The following is a 20,730-nucleotide window of genomic DNA, read 5'->3' on the forward strand; positions in this document are numbered from 1 at the left end:
GGGGTTATATCTTGAAGTATATTGGGAAAGCGTTCACACAATAGATGAGAGATTAGGTTCATGGTAAAATGATAGAAAGCAGTCAAAGCATAAAACCATTTAATGCAACACTGATTTGTAGACCATGTTATACATCAACATTGTTACTATCATTAATAAAGCGCATAAATCAAATTATTCAGTCAAAATGTCTGAAATCAGTCATAATGATCCTTTCAACTCTTAAAAAAAGGCAAATGTTTGTCATTAGAGGCTTAAAATGTCAATTCTGTCATAGTTTTGAATAGTAACAAAAATGTAGCTGAAAAGTTGATTAAAAATATCAAATTATCTTTCTAAAGACCTTGCCTTGTGACCTTAAACAAGGCTAATTAATATGTAATTGAGATATAAAACTAGCCTATAAAACTAGAACAGTGTTATCATTTATATACGTCTCACAGATCGAGGAAGCCCAGTGGAATTTATGAATACTGAATGTATCTGTCCGGATAGTTTTATGTGATGTCAGAGATTTCTAGATTATTGGAAATAATTTGGACAAATTTGACGATAACTGTGAGACTTCGATTATTCTGTGGAGCGTGCAGTGTAGTGCAGCACTTCCACCTAGTGCTAATACAGCGAGACACAGCGCTTACCTCTGCAATAACTAGGACTCCTTGTGCTCATGTTACGCAATTCTGAATAACTACAATAGTGAAACCACACCATATAATGACTTCTGACTACTGGGACTGCAAAGAAAGAAAGAGGGGAAAAATACAGTGAATTTATTGTGAATTTGCGAAACATCCATATAGCCTAACATTTGGTGGGTGCTATCTCTCGTGTCAACACCGTCAGATACAGTATATATGCGTTTTAATAATATATATATATATATATATATATATATATATATATATATATATATATATATAGGCCTATAACAAATATAGATGAATGTCCATTTACGGTAGCCTACGTATATATTTCGAATATATAAAACTGGAATATGGAGTTGTGCTCGTCAGGTCAATGCATAGCCTACGTGACGCGTGTAAACATAATATGACTGGCCAAATAACTGATATTGGAATATTAGCCCAATCACCATATTTTGCATGTCATTGGCCACCTGCCAACATGCTGAAATATGCAGTAATAGCCATTCCGATTTTCTGGTGTTGCTTGTTAGGCTACTAACTATAACAACTTGAATTTAATTATTTGAAAGCGTATTTATTTAGTTAGTTAGTTATCCCTATTTAAATTGTATTTATTATTTATTATTTAAATTGTGTGATTGTTAAACTCTTATTGTGACATTGACACATGCAGGAAAACGTAGCTTATAAATAATACCAATATAATCACTTAACTCTTTGATCACAGTAGCTATTAGATTTATTGTATCAGCATCGCAGGGACTGACTGCTAAAAAGTCAAGGGAATATTTTTTGACAGAGTGTGTGTGTTTGTAAGTCATCGGTAGATGTCAGTATGATCTCAGTTTAATAATGACGCGCGAGAGGGCGACAACATTCAGTTTGTCAGTAGGCTACTTGTATGATTTTCTCTGCTTTATTAAGGCTTCGTTTTGTTCATTCAAACCTTTGAGGATTCGTATTGTTTTAAAATTACCTCATTCTGGAGAACGAAAGAAATGATTACATGCTGTAGCGAATTATGCCTCAGAATAAATCCATTCAATAGGCCTATATGATAAAATCTTGTTTTGTTATAGTCAGAGTAAAGTGGAGACTTTGCAATTGATGTTCTGTATTATAGTTTTACAACAATAAGTGCAGTAGCCTACTGTTAGGGCTATATTGTAGAGGGAAAATGAACATTGTAATTGTTATTAAGATTGTGTATTATTATTTTATTGTTAGATGTGATAAAAGAGCACATCTTGGATAGAACAGCTTTGCTCCACGTTATCGCATGTAAAAAAAAAACTCAGGTGAGTTCTGTGTCCCGCCTCTTCAGATCAGGTAATGAAAACAAACCGCGGCTGACAGGACACACCTGTTTAATGAAGACTAGCAGGTAAGCAGCCCATTCCTCGACCATTGTGCGTTTGTTATCATAACAGTCTGAACGCGTGGCACTTTGTAGTCAGCTTTAAACACGGACAACAGGATGGTGAGCAGTCAAGTCAAGGCCAAAGGGCCTGAAGACACCGAACACCGCGACTACTCCTGCGGCGGGTCACCGCTGCCAGCAGAACCTCCTTCAGATGCAAACATACCGAATCTACCGATACCGACCCAGAAAGAGTCAGGGGGCAGTAAAGCCAAGAACAGCTGTCAAACAGGTGGGTACAAAATATTTCCAAAACACTGTCCAGAAAGATTTATCACTGTGATGTCCCTACTAGGGGAAATAGTGTTAAGCTGGTTTGTCTGTACCAAAACCATTCTAAAAGCAGTCCATCACATAAGACCATCAATCCGTCTTAGATGGTTTAAGATGTCACCATATTTTGATAGTTTATGTAGCTATGATATTTTTACTGGTTTTACACACAAACATAAAAACACTGCTGTTTGAAAGTTTGGGATCAGTAAGATTTTTATTTTTTAATTTTTTTTATAAAGAAGTCTCTTCTGTTCATCATGGTTGCATTTATTTGACCAAAAATACAATATCGTAAAATATTATCACCATTTAAAATAATGGATTTCTATTTTAATATACTTGCAAAGCTGAATCTTCAGCATCATTACTCCATTCTTTAGCGTCACATGATCCTTCAGAAATCATAATATACTGATTATCAATGTTGGAAACAGTTTTGCTGCTTAATTATTTATTTATTTATTTTGGGAGCCTGTGATACTTTTTTCAGGATTATTTGATTAATATAGTTAAAAAAGAACAGTGCTCATTTAAGAGAGAAATCTTTTCTAACAATAAAAAGTCTTTATTATCACTTTTTATAAATTGAACTTTTGAATGGTTTTATTCATCAAAGAATCCTGAAAAAAGTATCACGGGTTCCAAAAAAAAAAAAAAAAAAAAAAAAAATGAAGCAGCAAAACTGTTTCCAATATTGATATTAAATCAGCATATTAGAATGATTTCTGAAGGATCATGTGACACTGACGACTGGAGTAATGATGCTGAAAATTCAGCTTTGATCACAGCAATAAATTATATTTTAAAAGTATATTAAAATAGAAAACCATTATTTTAAATCACAATATTTCACAATATTACTGTTTTTTTTTCTTTTTCCTGATCAAATAAATGCAGCCATGTTGAACAGAAGAGACTTCTTAAAAAAAAAAAAAAAAACATTAAAAATCGCACTGATCCCAATTTTTATGGCAGTGTATGCATGTATGTATGTGTGTGTAATATATATGTGTATGTATATGTGTGTATGTGTATAAAATATATAATATATATTATCCACATAAGAATAAACCTAAATTTGACCAAATTGTTGGCTGAGAGTTTGATGTTGATGTTTCATTTGTAAGTCGCTTTGGATAAAAGCGTCTGCTAAATGATTAAATGTAAATGTAACTGTAAATGTTGATTCCTAAGCTGGTCTTTTGAACTACAGGTAGAATTACACCTTATGCTGTTTTATTTTCATAAAAGCAAGCAAAAAATCTGGAGTCATTATGGAAGTTAAGACCTGTACCAGGTTGTTTTCTTTATATATTTAGCATGAGCATAAATGTGATCAATTCTACTTTATTTCTGGCTGAAATTTGATTGGCTTTTGCATGTATTCCGTTGCCGTTTGAAATGGAAAACATTAAAAGGTTTATATTTGCATTGTGTAATATTGAAGGATGCAGTTTCATAGTTAGCCTGCTGCAACACTAATAGGCCTGTGTTCCTTTAGCACCCAAAAAACAAAAGTCCACTTCTGAAAAGAAATACCTCGGAGTCCGAGTGAGAATGCCAGTACGGGACATGCTCAAAAATATACGGATAGCCAAGGGGATTGACCCTAAGGATCTGCAGGTATAATACTTTGTCTTACAGTCTTTTATGGTCATAATGAGACAGGCACATCATGTTCTGACTTTGTCTTTTTTAGGGAAATCATTCCAAGGCATCTAAAGGTAAGGTTATCAGGTTGTGTAAAGTCAGCATAATCATTTTAACCTCATTGTGTTTCTAATTCGCACTGTCTTTGGTCTATAGGGAATAAGAAACGAGTTAACACAGGTGGAAACCTGAGACGTTTTCTGGTAAGTGACATCTTTTTCTGCCATTGCAGAGCTTGCTTCTTGTTTAGAAAGACAGGTTGTGACACATTTCTCATGTCTGTTACAGAAACATCAAACAAAAAGTCTTGAGGAGCTTGCGATTATAGTAGAAGTGTTGGAGGAGGATCTTAAGACCTGTCAGTCACACAGATTTCCAAACAAAAGCCCTTCAGCTTCATACTCTTCAGAGTTCTGGGTCGAAGATGCATCTCCACAGGGTTTCATGAACACAAATGGCCAGGAGAATGAGATGCTTTTGTCTCCAAGCTACTCTGTACCATCTGATACCTCCCCTGTCCACTCTGTGTCCAGCTCCTACCCGTCCCCGACTTACAGCCAGGGTGCCGATGTCTTCTTGGGGAATCAGGAAGAATATAGCAGGTATGAGTCGGATAACTACAGGTATGATGGTTTATATGGAATGAGCTGCTCTGCTGCCAACTCATGCGAATACCAGGTGCCCTCCCCACAAGAGTCATTCAACGCCAGTCCCAACCCAGAAGTCTGGGAGGTTTCCTCTCAAAAGATGAACTGTCCACCATGGCCACATTCTCAGCACGAGGAATGGAGTGGTATGACCTTCTTGACTCAACTGGAAAGAGAGGAGAATCTGCTGAAAGGGATATCTGACCAAGAGCTTCTTGAAGTAGATGAAAACGGAAGAGTGTAAGATTATTTTACTTTACTTCAAGAACTCACTGAAGCCATTGCAGATGGTTTCTTCATGCAGATCCTAATGAGTAATCTTTCAAAAGGCAGCTGTAATTTTTAAAAATGAAGAAAATGCACAGTTTCTGAAAATAATCTTCAAGTACCAAGAATTGCAAGAGTACTTCTGCAGTGCCACCTTTATCATTTGAAACTTTTTATGAAATACAGAAAAAACGAAAGTGGGTCTGCCATCGTTGCTGTCATGCTCAATAAGCGGCTGCATTAGTTTTCCATTCCCAACTTTATGACAAACCCCATTATTAAGTTCTCAAGCAGAGCAGAATAAAAGAGATTAATGGGAACCCGGTTGAAATCTGAAGAAACAAAAATGGCAAAGAGGGTCTTCAAACAACCCTTCTTGCATGAAATGACTTGAACAATGGATATTGATAATGGCCGCATGCACAAATCTAACAAGCATCCTGAAAGACTACACCAGTTGAAATGACAATGTTGTCAAACACATTAAAATACAAGCAGGGCTTACCTTTCAGTGGAATAGACCTATAGTACTCCACCCATTGAACATAGCTGTTTACAATTAGTGAAGCCATGACGTAGAAATGCGAACTTATCATGCGATGGAAAGTGACTGCTTTCATTTTCTCTCCACAGTCTTTTACACAGAGTTGTTGAGAAGGGAAAGAGATCCCTTGTGTATGTTATTGCCAGAAGGATGGCGGCTCTGAAGAAACTAGATATCAAAGATTCAGAGGGAAAGGTGACAAACAATCATACATGCATATTCTCTGACTGTCATTCACTCGACAAACACACATAAATGTTGCATGGGCATGTTTTTCTTCCCAGACTCCCCTTCATCTTGCTGCACAGAAGAATCTTCACTTCATGGTGGTTGATTTGGTATCACTTGGTGCAAATATCAATGTGAAGGACCGGTATGGGAAAACATGTCTTCATCTCAGTGCAGAGAATGGATATATTCGAGTCTTGGAGGTAAAATCTTTATGTGGTGCTGGAGTATTAGCAATCAGAACCCTCTTCTACATGATAACTCATACAGTAAATATCTTCTGTTTTTTTTTTTTTTGGCAGGTCCTGAAAGGTTTAATGAGAAATGGCGTATATATTAATTTGGAGGAAAGAGACGCAAACGGTACTGGATGTTGAGTTTAGGTCACTTTATGCTAATTATTTAAATGTGCATCGTGTAACCAGTTATTGCTTTGTTTATTTCTGTAAAAATCAGCCGGGTTGTTTTTGTATTGTTCTCAGAGCTCAAGTTGCCATTTTCTAAACCTTTACGAGTTTTGGCTGCAGTAAGGCTGTGGCTGCATTCCTGCTGCACACACCTGAAAAGAATCCAGCAGTGCTAGTCACAAACTCGTTGTTTTGTTACCTTGTTGTGAAAGACCTGTCACATTTGACCATGTTTTGTAATCAGAGATACTTAGAAGTGATCTGGTTTGTTGGTTTGAGATTTGAGCTAGTAGTTTAAATTTTGTTGGCAGAGTATAGATTTTATACGAATTGGCAAAATGTGCTAATTTTGGGCCCTGGCTTAATCCATAAGCTTTCACATTCAATTTGCTTTTGTTAAAAGCATCTGCCAAATGGCTAATTAGAAGTGTATTTCTACTGTGTATAGAACATGGATTGATGGTATTTTCTTTGCAGGGCTCAGTGCGCTGCAGTGTGCGGCAGTAGCCCTTAACCACACAGTGCGGGAGCTGGAGCTGTGTGGACCTGCAGGATGGGTCAGATTGCACACCCTTCGCAAGGAGCAGATGATAGAAACATTAGAGTGCCTCCTTCAAATGGAGTGCTATCTACACACTTCGGTGAGAATGAGAGACGTACAGTCATGGCCAAAAGTTTTGGCAGTGACAAATTTTGTGTTTTGCAAAGTTTGCTGCTTAAGCTGTTGTAGTGTTCATTCACATTGTTTCCAGATTATTGTGTAGAGTAATCAGATGCATTTTCGTTAATTGCTAAAAGCTTTATTGGGCAAAAAAAATTACTTTTCATAAAAAAAGCAAATTTGACTTTTTTTTGATCCTGACTCAAAATGACCAGCTAACATTAAATGACTAATCATATCAGCAGCACGTAAAAGTGTGATTGAGTAGCTACTAGTCAGGTGAAATCACTATCATATTAAACAGATTGTAAGAGCAGACTGATTGCCATAAAAGGAGGGAAGAAGCACTTCCAATTCAAATCCGTTGTGTTCTTGTTAGCAATGGTAACTTCCAAGGAAACACGTGAAGCCATCATCACTTTGCATCAAAATGGAAAATTGCTACAAAGAATATTGCACCTGAAATAACTATTTACCAGATCATCAAGAACTTCAAGTAGATAGGTTCGACTGCAGTGAAGAAGTCTTCAAGACGTCCCAGAGTCTCCAGCAAACACCAGGACTGTCTCCTCCTGAGGAGTCAGCTACGGAATTGTGTCACCAGCAGTGCAGAGCTTGCTCAGAAGTGACAGCAGGTTGGTGTGAGAGCCTCTGCACGCACATTGAGGCCAAGACTTTTGGACAAAGGCGTGATGTCAAGAAGGGCAGCAAAGAAGCCCCTTCTCTCCAAGAAAAACATTAAGGACAGACTGAAATTCTGCAGGAAGTACAAGGATTGGACAGCAGAAGACTGGTGCAAAGTTATTTTCTCTAATGAAGCTCCCTTCCGACAGTTTGGGACATCTGGAAAATCGGTTGTTCTGAGAAGAAAAGTTGAACGCTACCATTAGTCTTGTTGGGGCAACAGTGAAGAATCCTAAGACCATCCATGTGTGGGGTTGCTTTTCAACCAAGGGAGTGGGCTCTCTCATAATTCTGCTCACAAACACTGCCATGAATAAAGAATTGTATCAAAACGTCCTGCAAGTGTGACTTCTTCCAAAGATCCATGAGCAATTTGGTTATGATCCGTGCATTTTCCAGCATGTAGCACCTTGACACAAAGAAAGAGTGATAAAGAAGTGGCTCGAAGATCATTACACTGAAATTTTGGATCCGTGGCCAGGCAACTCCCCGGATCTCAATCCCACAGAGAACCTGTGTTCAGTCCTCAAAAGGCGAGTTGACGAGCAGAAGCCCACAAATTGTGATCAACTCTGAGAACTAATAAGGCAAAAATAGATCGGCATCAGTCAGGATTTGGCCCAGAAGCTAATATCCAGCATGCCAGAGTGAATTGCAGAGGTTATGAAGAACAAGGGTCAACGCTGTAAATATTGACTCATAATATATTTTTTTTTTCCAATAAAAGCCTTTAAAGGTTATGATATGCTTATATCATCTTAGTTTTTTTCCAGTATACCATAGAAACATGTGGAAAAATAATCTACAAATATTAAAGCAGCAAACTTTGCAAAACACAATTTATGTCACTGCCAAAACTTTTGGCCATGACTGGACATGCTGCTGCCCAACATGACTCACTTGAGTAGGAGTTTCATCTCCTTTGATTGTTTTTTTTCTTCTTTATGTAGGATCAGGGTCGATTCAGTCCAATGAAAGGAGCTGTTGATTACAAGCTGTTTAAACAAGCAACCTTCTTTCAGTCAAATGAAATCAAGGTGTGAGGCATGTTTCATTTTGATGACTGATGTTCTGCATAAAAGCTTGTTTAATATGGCGTTAAACTGTTGTTTTTTAACCTGTTACATACATTTCTACACATTTTCTTTCATGGCAGTTATTCTAAACGTGTAATTATTTAATTGTTTTTCTTTTCTCAGACCAGAAATGACATGATTCAGAAGCGGTTTTGGCTACATGTGTGGCTGCTTCTAGCAAGAGTTGTTTACTCTGTCAAGCCAGGCATTGCTGTTAACTGACGGTAAATGTTTTTGAGTGAATACAAGCTTTTACCTGGCATTGAAGACAAAATGTATATGTCACATGTTTTAGTCATCAGTAATTTGTTTTGTGGAAAAGGAGGATGAGGATAGTCTTCAAGCCATGGTAAAGCTATGTATTATGCAACAGTAGATTTTTGTTCAGTGTTCAGGTGAAAAGTGAGGTGTATCGCTGAGCAAAAACATAATGGTTGCCCATTAGCTGGTTTCTGTGAAACTTCCACTGTTAGTTACGTTTGAGTAGCAAAAGAAAAATAAAAAGACCTACAAGTCTGTCAGATGCCACAGTTCCTATTTGCTCCAAGAGCAAGTACTTTTGATATTGAGGAGAATGTAATAGTTTATATATATCTACTGGCGTACAATGGCAAAGTACAGTAACTGTGCCAACAATGGAAATAGACACATTTTGACCAAAAAAAAAAGCAGTTTTTTGTATTTTGCTTTTGAACAACAGTATACCTCCGTTTTCTTTTAAAACTAGAAGCATTTACAACTATATATATATATATATATATAATATAATTTTATTTTTTTTCCATTTTGCAACGTTGCAAGCGAATTGTTCTTCTCAAATTAAAACCTTTGGAGTCAGTAAAATTTTTGAAAGAAGACGAGTAATGGCTGCTGAAAATTCAGCTTTGCCATCACATAAATAAAAATCTTGCATAATAAATTTAATAGGGGTGGTTTATGTATATGACACATTTAGGGCTTTATTTGTGTTTTATTTTATCTTGAGTTGAATGATTTTATTTTATTTTTTTCAAATATGTGTTAACATGAATATAGCTTTAAAAACAAAATAGACATACAGCATGTTAAGGGGAGTGGGTATGAATTAGAAATAGATTAAATTTTTCTACAAGAGACTTGATGGAACATGTTTATCTGTGGTTAAACTTATTTTTAATATAAATACTTATGTGTACTCATATCAGTTAATACTCATTCTATAAGAGTTAGAGTAAATGGATGTTTGTGTGTTTGTATTGGACATTTCTATGCCAATTAGATTTAATTTTCATTTGTTTTTAAGTAATATGGAATATTTTATGGAGGATAAAGAGTATTAAGTGGACAAAAATGAGTGTTATTTTTTCTTGCTAATGCATGTTGTGTCAAAGTAAACAGCTTGTCGAATATTATTATGTATTATCAGGTCACAAAATGTCAGTGATACATAACAAGGTGTTTAAACTCTGGCAACGTCTGCGATTTATCTATGCGTATACAGAGATTTTTGTATTATTGGTATTAGGAGTTATTTTTGCATTACTCTGAGAAGAGGAGTTCTCATAAACTTAAATTATGAGTTTCTCATCAGTCATATCTTGCGCAGGTCTGTGCCAGAGGCATTATGGGGCAGGTTTGTACAGATGAGATACCAGTGTAATTATCTGGTTGCTCTGTTGTTTTTATCTTGACCCTGTTTGAGAGAGAGAGAGAGAGTCTTGCTATGGTTATAGATGTACAGTTTCTGTTACTCTATGTATATACAGTATATATATGCTGTTGGGAAAATAAAGCTGTTATATTCGACTACTGCTGTTTGTGTTGTATATGTATGCAAGTTTGTAATAGTAATTTTAAAGTTTCAAAAATGAAAAATCTTAATTTGCTCACTTTTCATGTCGTTCTAAACCTGTATGATTTTTCTTCTTCTGTGGAGCTTAAAGATTTATTTTACAGAATGTCCAGAGCTGCTTTTCATGACAATAAAGAGGGGTTGTAAGGCTACCAGAATGACAAAAACCCATAATAGTTAATCATATGACTTACGTGCTATGTTTCAAGTTTTCAGAAGTCGCTTTAAGACTGGTATTTAAAACATTACACACTGAAAATCTTGACATCAGCCCTCGATCTACTTAGCAAGTTCCTGGTTCATGAGAGAAGACTAATCCGGCTTCTCACGTGACTCACCGTCCAGACTCAGCTGGAGGGGAAGAGTTTCAGTGATTCCTCAAACAAAGCTGTTGAGTGACTTGGGTTATAATATAGACCAGTGTTTGTCAACTCCAGTCCTGGGATCCTGATTCAGATCAGCTTGTTAGGAGGGAACTCCATGAACTGAACTGAGTGTGTCATATAAAAGAGACATACAAAACAGTGAGTCCCCAGCACTGGAGTTGAGTACCACTGATATAGACCACATTAATGATGACTATATGTCTTATGTAATGCTTCTGTGTCCTTTTTGATGCTTAAAAGCAGTGGTATTTTAGTATTATTTATACACTGTTGTAGTATCTATCTATACTGTAGTTTAAGTTTTAGTTGTTTTATGTGCTTTTGGTATTTTTATTATTTTTTCTTGTTGCTATTCTATTTAGCTTTATTTTAAACTTTTAGTCATTTTAGTACTTCAGCTTCAAAGTAATTTCAGTTCAAATTTCAAGGTACCATTTCTAATGTTTATATCAATATCTAATATCTTTTATTTTAGCTTCGTTTAATTTAATTTAACGAATGATTTTTGGTAACGCTTTATAATAGGTTTCATTTCTTTATGTTAATTAATGCATTAACTAACATTAGCAATAATCAGTACATTTGTTATGGTACTTTTTTTACATTTACATGTTCATACATGCTAGTTAATAAAAAAACAACTGTTCATTGTTGTTATTTTATATATTTTTATATATTATTATTATTTGGTGGAGAGGAGCAAGCAGATTATTCTTAATTTTTTCTTTTTTTTGTTCAGTAGTAGTAATATTATTAGAATTTTTTGTGAAGTGAGGGAGAGTAAATGATAACAGAATATTCATTTTAGGCTACACTTTTTAATTTCTTTTTCTTTTTTTTTTCTTTTTTTAGTAGTGATGCTATAAAAGAACCATTTTGGGTTCTGCAAAGAAAAGAACAGTTTTGTGTTTGTGTGAACATTTTAATCTAAATATTTTCTTTTTTCCCACATTACTTAGAAACTTTTGTGCAATGGAAAGATTCGATGAATGTTAAAGATTCCTCTGGAACCATAGGTGCCAGGAAAGAACATTTATTTTTAAGAGAGAAAACTATCCCTTGACAAATTCCACCGGTTGTAGATAAGAAGCACTTTTACTGTAGGCAATATCAGCCTTCTATTGAAAGACGCGTGGGGTGTGTCCAAACGCATGTATTTTACCAACCCTGCGAAACACACATACACTTTGAAGCGATGCCAGCACTGTCAGGCTAAGTGTCTTATTTTCCTTCAAGCATGATCAGCTGGAAGATAAACAGACTGCTTTATGATGTGAATGTTTTTTGTGATGGGGGCAAGTTGTTGACTCTTCTTCTTCTTATGAAGATCATTCTTTTCTGTGCATTCCCCAGCTCTGTGTCTTCAGAAGTCACATTACACACTGCCTATTAAAAGGCTGAATGAAATTCCAGCACTGGAAATAAAGACAGGTGTGATCGCCAAAAGACTTGCACTTGCGTAAAAAGAGATTCCAGAAAGAAAATGCTGATTTTAATCACACTATTGCTCGTGAATGGTGTGCTTGAAATTAAACATAAAGAACGAGGCTAGGATTTGAGATTTTAAAAAACAATCCATCATGCTCTTCTAGCTCTGAAAATATTTAACACACAAAACATATTATTCAGACATAATGTGAATATATTCCTCCACTAGCATGTTACGGCTTGTATAATGCTTTTTTTTTTTTTCTTTTCATCTTGTGTTAAAAAGCAATAGACAGTCTAAATAGCCGACAAAAATAAGAATGTTTGCAATTATTTGCAATGAGTGTAGTGCTTGCTTTATCTATTTTTTGTATGGTTATGTACCAGACAGACTATGGCTTAACAATATGATTGCTTTAAACAAGTAGGGGAGGATGGGTATCAAGATGTACAGGATGACTTTGGGCCATCTTGTGATCCCCGGGGCCAGAAAACTTGTCTCAGCTAATCATCATATTTTTAATACTTATTAATATTTTTTAAAGCAATTAATGTAAAATATGGTTTTAAAATATATTTTATTATTTCATAATATTATTCATTATTTAATTGTGCATTTTAACATTTTAGTTCATTAAAACAGAGTAAAAACAAGAATGGAATTTCACCATATTAAAAATGATTTAGACTTTGTAATCTTAGTTGATTTCAGGTCATTAGACTAGTGATTTATCATCTTGTTTTATGGAAGGAAAAGACAGACATTTATATACGTTATATTTAAACACTGTATTTACTGTATACTGTAAAAAAATTGTGTATAAATAATTTACATGTAAAAATAGCTAGTAGATCGTAATATTATTTTCTTGTAAAACGTACTAGAAATAATCTTTTTTTCTTTACAACTCATTTATTCCTTTGATGCCATCGTGAGGCCACATCACACATTACAGCCAGCCACATGACTAACGTGCTACAAGTTTTGATTGGGAAATTATAATTATAATATCCATCACTGATCAAGAGGCTTTTTAAAAGAGTAGCAATTCTGTTTGTTTTGTTGATATTCTGCTAAAAGACGAAAGTCTGCTGTATATAGAAAATGTAAAAACTATACTATAATAATAAATGTATTCATTACTAAAGCTAATTACTAACAATAATGAAGAAGAAAAGTTTGAATGGTGTCTTTGAAAAATGTAACAAAAGCGTTTCAAATCAAATTGATGCTCAAATAGAAGCAATGCAAAAATAAACAGGAGAAGTCTGTTTAACAGCTAAAATGTACTGTATGTGTCTTGAAAAAACATTTTCGATAGATTTCTAATAGTTATTGTGGAATTTCATTAATCTATATCAACTATTTGCCTTTAAATGCCTTGGGAAAATTACAAAAAAAAAAAAATCATTTTCTGTGATTTTTATTTTTATTTGATGTTCTTTTTCTCTGAACAGTTATCAACATGTGTAATGTGTGTTTAAGCAAGCACAATAAATATTCATCACAGTATTCATAAAATATTTAAGAATCATTTATTGCCATTTCAATCAACCAAAAATAAAAATTACTGCACAATATAATTTGTATTTATTAATCAAGTGTTGGTAGATTCTGAAACACCTTAGAATCTGCAGAAATAAAAGCATTCAGATTAGCTACACTTGTCTGTTTTCAGAGGCACCATAATCCTATTGTAGTAAGTGCACCTGTTCAAATAAGTTGAAATCATTCAAATTCTTCAGAATTTCAAAGTCCTGTAGCAAACGACAGTGATTGTTTTCCGCAAACCTGCATAAAAACAATCTCATACTGACTACATACACTGATTATAAATTAAAAAAAAAAAAATCACATATTTTAAAGCACTATGTTAATGAGAGTAAAACAAATGGGCAAAATAAAAATTCTACATATTGTCATAATGCACAAAAGCATTCATTTCATATTTTGGGTCATGCAATAAATTGTAACCCAACATGCTTTTCAATGTATTAGACATGCATTCCATACCTGAGCCAAAAAAATCAGTCATTAATATGCTATAAACCTTCATGTATAATATATTTGAAAGCAATTTAGTTATAACTGCAAAAACTGTTTCTCCTGTATTCTAAATATAATTACATGAGATATTTCACAAATAAAGGAGAAAATATAAGGAAATTATAAACATGAAATCTATAAAAAAAAGGTGAAATTTTACATTGCACTGCTTTGCATCATTACAATAGTAAGACATTTTGACCATTTCGCTACATTATTACAAACAATTCTCATAATGTTGAAGCATGATTTTCATGATAAATAAAGAATGGAGCAAGCCTGTACAGATTATCTTTCAATAAAAGTAGCACAGATTTTGTTCACAAAAAACAAATCAGTAGGGTTAAAGAAATGTAATGTCCCATGTGAAATTCAGTCAAATCTTGACGGGCAGCTTTTCATTATGTATATCACTGTAAATTGAAATACCAAGCTAGATCATTAGTATGTATTCAAAGCTATCATCACAGTGCTTCAGATATTATGCTCTCAGTTTTATGAAACCATGCGGCTTTCGCTTTGGAAAAACAACCATTTTAATACATGAGTTTTTTTTTTTTTTTTTTTTTATTTTTTGTTTATAGAATATGATGTGATGTCAGAGCCTAAGTGAAATGCTGGTAAGAGACGGTTTAGGCACTGGGAATCCTCTTTTAAGCGCTGACTGCGAGCCTTGTAGACTTCAATCAGGAGATCTTTCACATACTGAATCTCTCTCTCTACAGATTCTGCTTTGTCCCGAAGTTCTCTGTTCCGCCCTTCCAAACCATGAAGCTCCTCCTCCAAACAGTCCTGCTCCGCCCTCTTACGCTGACGGTACCTATTGTTTTTTTAGGCAACATTTGCAGAATAAAATAACATGGTTCAGCTTTTCTGCTCGTTTGAAGCAAACATGCTTACTTTTTTATTAACTCAAGCAATATTCTAGCACTTTCATTTGACTAACTGACTTTGTCACCAAAAACACAGATTTAAAAGGAAAGGTACAGTACCTGTGGGCAGCAGACTTGTTCTGATCCCTCTTCTTCTGCTTGCGTTCTCCATGGTTTCTCTCCAAGGAACCTACTTTAACATCTGGTTTAAAAACACACTGACTTTCCCGTGACCTTTGTAGTGGTTTCTGGACAGGCAACTCCAAAGAGGACCCAACACTGTCTCCAGACAGACATTCAAAGCTTTGATCCCCAAGGCAATCGTGGTGCAAGTAGTCATTATTCTGGATATCAACAGCTCCAGTTCTGACTGGCTGATCGATTTCATTCATGAAGCCGTGATATGGCTCTAAATTGGCAGTAATCTGATGAAAGTAGCACTCGGCTACTTCGGACTGTTTATACGGTGGACAGCTCTCACTCTCGGTGCACTGCAAAATGGGCATCGCAATCCCGTCGTGGCTGAGCATCTTCATCCCATGGCTCTGGCCCTCTCGCCTGTGGTGGGATTCCAGGGACCCACCGAGATCGTAACTTCTCATCATCTCCGCTCGGTAAAACACATCTTCCGTGAAGCAACTTTTTTCTTCTTCCTTCAACAGTATGGCACATTCTCGAACCTTCTTTGTGCTTGCGTGGCTCTTTCCGTAGGATTTGTCAACAGAGCACTGGTCAAAAGCCAACTCTGCGTAACCTGAATGAGTCCCTTTGAAAGTCCACATTTCCTTCTCAAACACCTCGACGTCTTTACATCCATTCGCTGATATTCTTTGGCTATTGCAGTGTGTCCGAATGTAGCTGTAGGGGCCAGGTCGAGACATTTTCGGTCGGCTCATGGAGCCCCCACAGAACCCTCGCAGGTCGAGATCTCCAGTTGCCAGGGAAACCAGCCTGGGATTTGTTTCAGATTGGTTTACATTGTACGAAGCGCAGGGCAACTGATAGTATGACTGTGTAGCCATAGCTTGTAAGCTTTTGTCACATTTTTGCCATTTCTCCAATTTCATAGGTGTCGATTCATACAGGTAATAATCCTCCAGTTGAGCCAGTTCTTCTTTAAGAAGAGTGGTCATAACCTCCAAGTCGGAGGGCATTTGGACATCATGCTCCAGAGGTGAAGGTGGGATAGAGGAACCAGGAGAGGATTCCGTGGAAGTTGAGTTTGGGTAAGCGTCAAAAGTTTTTGTCATCCAATCTGTAGAGAAAAACCATCCAATTAATTCAATAATAGCATTATATGAACATACAGATGAAATATTTTTCAACATGCATGGTTGCGCAAAAGTATCATTGGTCTATGAATATCTATAGAATTTTTTCTACTGAACAATATATGCAAGTAGCAATAATAAAAAATAAAAAAAAAGATGAAACGATGTGGATCACCAAAATATTTGCTTTACTTACTGTACGCCATTAACACATATGCTGCAGTGCGGTTCCCACCAACAATCGGGACAAAATAAAGTGTCGTACTGCTTACCAATTTAGTCCTACGTCTGTGTAGACTCCTCCCTCCACCTATGATTGGCCTTCGTTAGCCAGTAGGAAAGAGGGAGCTCTTAAGCCGGCTGTGCAAATGAGGGGAGTCTTCCTGGGAATAATCTATGCCGCCACAATTTGCTGTATTTCGGTTGAAATGGTGAATTGCGTAAAATGCATGAGAATCGAAGAAATGCCTCATACAGGAAAGAGATGCGGAAAACTGAAACCTATAGGAAAAAATAGTAAAATGCAATTGTTAATTCCGCTTTCCAGGTGTCAATTTTTTTTTCTTTTATAAAAACATTTCCTTTTATGGAACTGCACTTTTTTTTTCCTACTAAAACCACAGGTTCATAGACTATCATGAAAATTATTAATAACATAAATCAGTTATTTTAACTTTTACCTTCAGTTTTGACTGAATTGATAGGATAGAGTGCAATATGTTCTAATAATTTAAATAAAAATAAATCTAAACATTTAAAATCCTATTTTGACCTTTTGCTAGAGCTCATTTGTCTTTCTGTAATTTGATACCTCTTGTCTAGTTAAGTGTCAAATTTGAAACAGAGGTTAAAGTAGTCTTAAGTAGTCTTTTACTACAAAATATTTTTTTACAGTTCAAAATTAAAAAGCATGTTTATACTGTAGTTTATACTATTTATGCTGTAATTAAATGCTATTAAAAAAGAGTATTATATTTCATAAACCCATTTAAAAGCATCTGAAAATAGATCATTATACTATATTATTCAAAAAGAAGCTTGTTAACAGTACAGAAAATATGTAGAAACTCAGTTAAGCAATTTTAAGTGCAATTTCAAACAAAGTTATAACAAAACGTCACGATTAAACCCCATCTCTATACATTTCTGCAGTTTATTCTTGTAGTTCAGAAACTCTGAAAACTAGTTAAACTGAGATATACATTGTCACAGGAAGTTGCAGCTCATATAAAAGTCTGAATGGAAGTTGACACTTACTCCATGGTGCTGAGGTGGTCCGGTCTGAAGAGCTTCTGAGAGCGCAGTAAATCGCAATGGAGGAGCTCACGTTTTCAATTTAGTAGAACATTGTCTCACTCTTCTTCATTTGATGTCGAGGCTGATCGGTTACACGATAAATCGTTCAAAAGTTTTGAAGAACAGAGGAGTATCACGTCAAACCAAACAGTAACCGCATCACATGAGCTCGTATCCATCCGCCGCCGCGCCCCTCAGCGCAGAGTCCAAACTAAAGCACACATTCAATCCGAACTTCAGCCTCGAGTCCATTTATCAGTCAGCAAAACTCTTTGATGTCCCGCTTGATCTCGATTAAAGTTCACTGCATGCGCGTTTTAGAAATGCATTTCCTTTTGAAATGTAAACGATAAGTAAATTCTATTTATTATTAAAGTGGGTCCAGATTGCCAAAACCAGACTGGGTGTATATCGAAGCACAAATCTAAGCACAGAGACCCTTATAAAGCACTATTTAACCACATGCGACGAGGAAGGACACTATATTACACTATGGAGATGTAACTGTTGTTGCAGCCCTGTTGCATCAGACCTGCTGGAATGTTGCCCGAGTTGAAACTTTGTTGCCACATTTGTCCTGATCCGTTTATGCTTTGGACATGTATAATGAGGTTTCATCTTTAAGACCATTGTTTGCAAAAGAGAGGAAAAAAGTCAAGACATTTGCTGTAAAAACACCCATTAGCTTGTTCTGATTTGCACCACACGTCCACCTCTGTATCAGGGAGACCGGGGCTAGTTGTCACACTGCAAAGTTGTCACAAAGACTGTTTCTGAGAAACAACAGGGTTTCCAGTAAAAAGTCCAATTACACAAATGTATGTGTTGCTCTAGCTGTGATTTTGTATGCTGGTTTCAAACATTCAGTTCAAAGATGTCTTACATTGTGTGTGTGTGGGTGAAATCTGCCCTCCAAACTAAAATGAAACTATCGTCATATTTATTCTGTAGCTGCTGGATATCTAGCAAACGTTCAGACAGGTGTCATGAAGGGACATTAACATGTTTAAATGTTTAAATTTATATACATTTTAAATTACTGTATACTGTATGTTAAGGTCAGTATATATATATATATATATATATATATATATATATATATATATATATATATATATATATATATAATATTATATATATATATATACTGTATATATTTAAATGAAATTAATACTTAATTCAGCAGGGATTAAATTTATTTAAAGTGACAGTAAAGACACTTTTTGATGCAAATGATTTCCATTTCAAATAAATGTTGCTGAACTTCATCAAAGAATTATGAAAATGGTTTCTGCAAAAATATTAAGTTGTTTTCAATATTGATAATAATGATAAATCTCTCTTGAGCAGCAAATTAGCATATTAGAATGATTTCTGAAAGAGCAGGTGACACTGAATGACTGCAAAAAAAAAATCAGCTTTGTCATCATAGGAATAAATTACATTTTAAAATATTCAAATATAAAAGTTATTTTAAATTATAATAATATGATTTTTTTTTTACTGTATTTGTGATCAAATGAATGCAACTTTGGTAAGTATAAGAGTCTTTTCTCAATTAAAAATAAATCTCACTTCACCTTTAGTGTATTTCTGTTTTCTTTTACATTTCTGCTTTGAGTTTTGTTAATTGTTTTATGGATGTGTCTGTTTGAATTGAGTTATGGTTTCACCTTTTTTTTTTTTTTAACTATGCACATTTTTGCTTTTTATAGGTTTTTTTAATGGCAGTTTCACTGACATCTTACATCATATATAGTGACAACATGCCCTGCCACTGGGGGCATCTCATATCCATATCAATAGTTCTTTTATTATTATTATTTTTATTTTATTTTATTGGTGGATATGTTTAGTAGCTGTTTTTGCAACCAAGACTGTAAAGTTTGTGTCTATACAGAATTGAACCACCTTGAGAAATGTACGCTAGTATTATGACTATGTCTTTTTCTGCAACTGCATTTTGCAAAAGTGTTAAAATCACAGCTGATACATTATATACATACAATAAATTGATACTTATTGTATTTCAGTGCATTATCGTTTGCAGTAAATTTAGTTTAGATAATCTTTAAATACTGAGAAATGCCTAATTGTGAGAAATGTTGAAATATTAAAGCATTAATTTTTAGATCACATATCTGACATTTTTGTTGCACACTCCATTACATTAAAACTCTGATACAAGCTCATGCTTCGATCCATTGCACACTTCTCACTGTGTGAAACTAACTACAACTGACTGAACTACCTCTTGCCCTGCTGCCAAGCCAAAGTGAATACCGCTCTCTCCCTGCTTTTCTCATCCTGTTACCGGGGTTTTCTGATCTTCTTCAACCTTATGATTTTTTTATTAAATAGATGATCAATCTGCATGCACACAAGACATTTAAAATGAATAATATTTCCAGATTACATCATGTTTCAACTTATCTTTGAATAAAGTTTATCATTATGTCCCAAATGCGCATGCTGGAGATGTATATTGTAAAATATACATTATATAATCGTGTGTTTTCTCAACAAGAATGAGGTCATTCTCAGATTCTGAGTGCCCTCTATTTATAAATGACACTCCGCTGCAGACTAGTGCCTTTCACATCTGTCAGAAGAAAGCATTTTATGTTTTATTTTTTTATCAACTTTTTCCATTTTTTTTTTTCATTTCATTCTTCATGATTTGTCATTATAACAACATTTGCAGTAAGAATAGCTGTTTTCTGATATCCATCCTTGCTTCGCTGCCATGAAGACTCTGGTACATTGATAAAGGTTACACCATAATTTCATCACCAGCTTGCAAAGAATCCTGCCCCCATTAATGTTTTATGTTCTATCTGGGGTAACATTAGAAATGCACACATGGGTTGCAAGAAATTCTGTTGCTAAGGTGCCAGTTTTACTCTTACATCTGTAATTAGTAAGAAATTATGGTAATTTTTCTCTTTTTAAAATATAATTTAAATGACAGAATATATCAAGGCTGAGTAATCAGTTTGTGAGATTTCGAGACGTGAAAGTGCTGTGAGAGTGTGGTCTGTTTTCCAAAGGAATTATGTATTTTGATGGGTTTTGGGGGGTAACAATAT

At 35.0% G+C, this 20,730-nt stretch overlaps 2 protein-coding genes across 3 annotated transcripts; one reads left to right on the forward strand and one right to left on the reverse strand.

Moving 5' to 3' along the window:
• Positions 1 to 1,444: 1,444 nt before the first annotated feature.
• LOC109103148 lies at positions 1,445 to 8,885 on the forward strand. Its single transcript, XM_019116491.2, has 13 exons — positions 1,445 to 1,462; positions 1,975 to 2,034; positions 2,104 to 2,302; positions 3,848 to 3,969; positions 4,046 to 4,070; positions 4,153 to 4,199; positions 4,285 to 4,883; positions 5,544 to 5,649; positions 5,739 to 5,885; positions 5,985 to 6,045; positions 6,567 to 6,730; positions 8,385 to 8,471; positions 8,634 to 8,885. Exons 3-13 carry the CDS (start codon positions 2,128 to 2,130, stop codon positions 8,730 to 8,732), a joined length of 1,632 nt encoding a protein of 543 aa, XP_018972036.2. The 5' UTR covers positions 1,445 to 1,462; positions 1,975 to 2,034; positions 2,104 to 2,127; the 3' UTR covers positions 8,733 to 8,885.
• Positions 8,886 to 14,454: 5,569 nt separating this feature from the next.
• LOC109103155 lies at positions 14,455 to 17,845 on the reverse strand. Of its 2 annotated transcripts, XM_042771067.1 has the most exons (4): positions 17,603 to 17,845; positions 16,618 to 16,846; positions 15,195 to 16,329; positions 14,455 to 15,022 (listed from the first exon to the last, which is right to left on the reverse strand). In XM_042771067.1, exons 3-4 carry the CDS (start codon positions 16,322 to 16,324, stop codon positions 14,770 to 14,772), a joined length of 1,383 nt encoding a protein of 460 aa, XP_042627001.1. In that variant the 5' UTR covers positions 16,325 to 16,329; positions 16,618 to 16,846; positions 17,603 to 17,845; the 3' UTR covers positions 14,455 to 14,769. The 2 variants fall into 2 exon arrangements, with proteins under 2 accessions (XP_042627001.1, XP_042627000.1); XM_042771066.1 differs by lacking the exons at positions 16,618 to 16,846; positions 17,603 to 17,845 and adding an exon at positions 16,542 to 16,584.
• Positions 17,846 to 20,730: the final 2,885 nt, after the last annotated feature.

The sequence above is a fragment of the Cyprinus carpio genome, chromosome A15, assembly GCF_018340385.1.
Source record: "Cyprinus carpio isolate SPL01 chromosome A15, ASM1834038v1, whole genome shotgun sequence".
Classification (NCBI taxonomy): Eukaryota; Metazoa; Chordata; class Actinopteri; order Cypriniformes; family Cyprinidae; genus Cyprinus; species Cyprinus carpio.